At 55.3% G+C, this 4,862-nt stretch overlaps 1 protein-coding gene across 1 annotated transcript; it reads right to left on the bottom strand.

Annotated features, from left to right (window-relative positions):
* Positions 1-411: 411 nt before the first annotated feature.
* LOC129524362 (protein FAM90A15-like) lies at positions 412-3,418 on the bottom strand. Its single transcript, XM_055349747.2, has 4 exons — positions 3,296-3,418; positions 2,602-2,801; positions 2,035-2,143; positions 412-1,374 (listed from the first exon to the last, which is right to left on the bottom strand). The coding sequence occupies exons 1-4, from the start codon at positions 3,416-3,418 to the stop codon at positions 412-414; spliced, it is 1,395 nt and encodes a 464-aa protein (XP_055205722.2).
* Positions 3,419-4,862: the final 1,444 nt, after the last annotated feature.

The following is a 4,862-nucleotide window of genomic DNA, read 5'->3' as shown; positions in this document are numbered from 1 at the left end:
AGGGCTGCACCTCTCAGGGTTCCCTAACTTTTCCCTTATTCAGTCATCTAGAGAGCAAATACACAGTAATTCCCCAGTTTCCTGTTGACGTCCCAGCGGAAGTCTGTCTCTTGTGCGTCACGCAGTTTCTGAGGCAACGAATCTCTGGCACGGAAGCTTTTCCTGGCGCGTTTCCGGAGAACCACGCGAACTACAACGTCCCTCACCAGAATTCAATGAGGCAGAGTCCCTGCACCTGCTCCCTGCACCTGCTCCTTGCCTGGCCCGGGCTCCCACATCCACAGAAGCGCCACAGCCGGGGAGCATCGGAGTCACCGCACAGAGTCTGCTCTCTGCTCCGCACTCCTCAGTCCCACAGTCCCCTCCAAGTCACGGGAGCTGGAGGCCAAGGAGCCCCTGCCACCTGCAGTCTCACTCCAGGTCAGAATCGCTGTCCTCTGAGGAGGAGGAAACCTGAAGGTCCTCATAGAGGACGCTCGGTGGGACACGAACACAGGGACCCTCAGACTTCTCTGACACATGAGGGCTCTGAGCGAGGAAGCCTCCCGGCTTCTCAGGAGAGGGAAATGAGGGGGCCGCCAGGAGGCTGGAGCTCCAGCGTCCGTTTTCCAGTCTCTGGAAGAGCACTCTGAGAGGCTGGGCCCCATCATGGCTGGCCGCTGGGTGATGGGACATGGTGCAGGCCTGGGTAGTAGGCAGGCAAGGTCTGCTGTGCGGAGGCTGCCGGTCGACGCTGGGCACCTGGGCCGGTGTCCTCCTGTCCATCTGGGGCGACGTACTTGGTCCAAGTTCGGTTGCGGCTGGCGGAGGTTGGAGATTCTCCGGGGCCCCCAGCTCACCTCCCTGGATGGCGCTTTCGGGGATCTGGAAGGGACCCAGTCTTGGTTTCTTGGGGAAGTTCAGGCAAGCCTGAATCGGAGCCTGGGCAGGTCTCTTGGCTCCTGGCCCGAAGCTGAGATTGGAGCCTAGGCCCAAGCTGTGTGTGGCGGCTGGCGGGCAGGGCTGTGAGGTCACCGCAGGACGTTTGTCTTGCGCCTGGGGTCTGATGGCCTGGAGCGGGCCGTGGGTTCTGGAGGCAGCCTGGGGAACTTCTCGGCAGCCACCCTCAGGGCTGCAGTGTGTCGGCTTCACCACGAGGAGAGGCTCGGGGCCCTGGTGCCTGACGGCAGGCTGAGGGATGTCGGCCGCAGCCCCTGTCTGTCTTTCCTTTGGTCCGAGACTTGAGGAGGAGCTCAGACTGGCTTTTCTGAGGGGAGACAGTGAAGCCAAGACGGAGCCCCTGCCAGACATTTCGGTAGCTGAGCGATCAGCGGGGACAGGGTCCACGCGCGGCCTTTTACTGGTTGTGTGGACCGGCATTGGCCCGCTTGCAACCTGAAAGAGAGGAAACAACACAGGTTAGAAGTAGTTCCTCAGCATGGAGCCAACGTGAAAATCAAGCACATCTAAAGACAAGGTGCACACGCCATGAAATTCTTAGTACAGTATCGACAGGCGGTCCTTGGAAGTAGGACTCCAGCTGAGTGCTGATCAGGACAAGACACATGAAAGATGCGCTCTCGAGCTATGTGTAGCTGATCTAAGCACACCATTGTTCAAAAGATCGCGTCTTGGGCATTAACTGGATCCAAGCGCCTCCACTCAGCCTTCCATGAAGTGGAACGGACTAATGCCCTTCCGAAGGCAGGTTGGTGGCTCAAGGGTACTCGGGACGTCTTCTCTGAACACGTGCATGTTCCTGGGTTTAGCCTTCTCCACGTTTGGGGCCTCTGAGGGACTAATTTCCTCATGCCGCTAGGAACATGTTGTTGGCAGGCTTGCCATAATTGGACAGAAAGGAAGCAACAGGAAATACGGCATCTTCAGATGCCTTCGCCTGCAATCAAATCGACCTGGAAGGATCGTGGAGTCCCTGACCCCAAGAAGGCAAGAAAGAGGGGTTCCCCGATTTCCTCCCGCAGACGGGAAGCTGAAAGGAAATCAAGCAGGGTGACCTAGAGGAGAAAAGGACCAGGGGCCCGGGGTGACACTCACCCTCAGATAATCAGAAGATTCCGTGGATCCTTTTCGATTCGGCAGCGGCTTCTCTGGAGCTTTCCCGGAAAATATGTGGAGGAGAGCCTTCCTCTGCGGGTCTTGTTGCCTGCAGAACGGAAAAAGGTCAGGCCGTGCCCCCTGGTTTTCCGCAGGAGACAGGGAGAACCCCGTCTGGGGCCCAGTCCCACTCCGTGTTTTGTGATACAGAAATGGACATCTGGTGCCCTTTCCGCCTCTGCACCTTCCCTCACGTGCCAACCTTCCCATCCTCCAGGTGGCCCTCTAGGCTTCCCAACTAAGGACTGTGATTTGGATTCCATCGCTTTTCCCTCTGTCGCGGGGAACCTGCACGAAGCGCCCCCGCCTCTCCCCGTCCCTGAATCTCCCAGAGCCAAAGGAGCTCCTGGGTGCGGAACCCCGGAGGACACGGAGCTGCGGCCTATTTCTCTGCAGCGTTCCTTCCCTGGCCCGGAGACGGAAAGGCACACGGTGTGCAGGTGCAGAGACACCATGTCCTTAGGAGGCAGTACCCTAAGAGTGGTGAAAACCCCTCCCACTGCTCACCTTGGTCTCTCTTCCTTCTCTCCCTTATCCTTGTTCAAGGGCCCCGGGTTGGCTTCAACCTGGGGCTTCCATGGTTTCAGGTTTTCCTTCCCTTCCTTTTTCCCCAAGGTCGCTGGAACCAGGGCTGCCTTCCAGCACTTCATGGGGCACCTGGTACTTCTGGCCGTGTGGCCAAAGGCCCCGCAGTTTTTGCACTTGAGCTGTGGGTGGAAAGGAAGTGATGTCAGTGAGGGAGCTGAAGCCACAGGCAGCGATCCCACGTCAACATTGGGACGGATTGTGAATTCAGAGCTGAATAAGGATTCCAAAGAGGGGACACCGGCATGGGGGCCGTTAAGTGCTGGGAGAGTTCGGATACGATGTTCCCTCCCAAAGCCCATGTGACGGAGGAACTCTGAAAGGAAGGACTCAAGGTTCCAAGGGGCACGATGGTGAACCCGATGTCAACAACGCAGCCAAACGTGGCTACACAGGACTCTAAGTAGAAAGAGAGGTTGCCCCCAAGAGTTTCTCAAGGGACCTATCGGGCTGGGGAGAAGGTCCCAAGCCACGCCCACCTTGGATGGGAAAAGCAACCTGGGTGGTGGTGACAGAACTCTTTGGAATCCAACCCAGTCTCCGAGGACCGTGTGACACCCCCTCCCCCCGTCCCCACCCCCACCCCGATACCCAAGAGATCCAGGGCTAGACTTACCCTGGGATCTTCTTCATCGGGCGGGGGAGCCCTTGGCCCAACTGGGGCCCTCCGCTGCTTCTGGAGGGTCCGGGCTCTCACCAGTCTCTTGGCCCAAGATTTGGGGTCCCGACGTGCCATCATCTTCGTCTGCTGGGGGTTTTATGACCGCCTTTTTCAGGGGTTGACTGTTGGGTCACCTGAAACACACACAAACACACACATGTCGATGGTTAAGCACGTTGGATACTCACACACCCACAGGAAGCCACCTGCTAACGCCCTGCCTGTGTGGTCATGAGGAGACCTCACCACCAGTCTGTCAAATCTGTAGAACACAATGTGCTGTGTGCATCCTCGGATATTGTGTGTTCCTCTGCCATGACTACCTAGTCCAAGAGTAAACCTCACCTGCCACAGGGCCCGTGGCCTAGGTATGGGGAGTTGAGCTTTCAACCCCAAACAAACAACTGATTCTGGACACTGGACTTAGGTCTCTCACGATTCACTCCGGTAGAAGACACGGTGATTCTGTCTCCCTTGACGGACAGAATGATCGAAGACACAGGGCATGGCGTGTGCCACCCTTTGGCAGGTCTGTTTGAAGTCAGGGATAAGGGATGCTTCCTGTGACAACTTGAAACGCTACTCTTGCCATTTCATTAGGCCACTTCCAAACACAAATTCATAGAGAGAAGTTACCTTCCTCTCTACCACACTAGCAGGTGATGGTCTTTCCTGTTCTATCTTTTGGCTTTAGCTCCAGCCCCTCTTTATTTATTTTTTTGGTATTTTACGCATACCACACGAATTCATCTGAACTAACGGGGAAGAAGTGCCATATCGTATCGAGGTCTTACACGGCTGAAGGGCAAACCACCCTTTTTTCCAAAGTCCTTTTTCCATTTACCCACCAATTCAGCATGCTGCAGTACATTTCTTTTCGCATTCCCATCTTGGTCTTATCCCACACGTGGAGACGGATATGTTTTCTCGTTTCCTGTTCCAAGAATTACTAGTAGCGAGAACACATCCTACCCCACCACCAAGCCCCAGTGCGATCGGCATCTTTCGGCCTCCTTTGTCTCTTCCTCCCCCGCTCCACCATCCCTCAGGGATTGCGTGAAACAAACAATTGTTCAGTGAAACTAACCTGAAATTACACGTCTACTTTCTTTCCCCGGCTGGCGCTGAGATGGGCAGGTGCTGGAGCAGCCCCGCTGGAAGCGATGCAGCATCCAGGACGACGGAGGAAGGGGCGGAGAGGGACCTCTGCTTTCCAGGCTGCCTTTTATACTGCCTCCGGTCACCTGACGTGGAACGCACCCTAACCTAATCAGTTACCTGTACCTTAATTGCAATTAACTTAATCCAATTACATGACCTGGAAAGGTCTATTTGCACAGCCCACTCTAAGATCATGTCCACTGCTGACAGACATTCTAAAACCTACTTGTACAGCTGCAAGCTTTGAAGAATAGATGTTCCTCATCAGACATGTAACACTGGTGCCTGTACCCCTGTCTTCTTTTCCATCTTTTTTGTTTTTTTGTTTTGTTTTGTTTTAAAAAAAATGTGGTAAAATAGA

Source organism: Gorilla gorilla, chromosome 7, assembly GCF_029281585.2.
Source record: "Gorilla gorilla gorilla isolate KB3781 chromosome 7, NHGRI_mGorGor1-v2.1_pri, whole genome shotgun sequence".
In the NCBI taxonomy this organism is placed as follows: Eukaryota; Metazoa; Chordata; class Mammalia; order Primates; family Hominidae; genus Gorilla; species Gorilla gorilla.
This window is presented reverse-complemented; position numbering and strand designations above follow the sequence as displayed.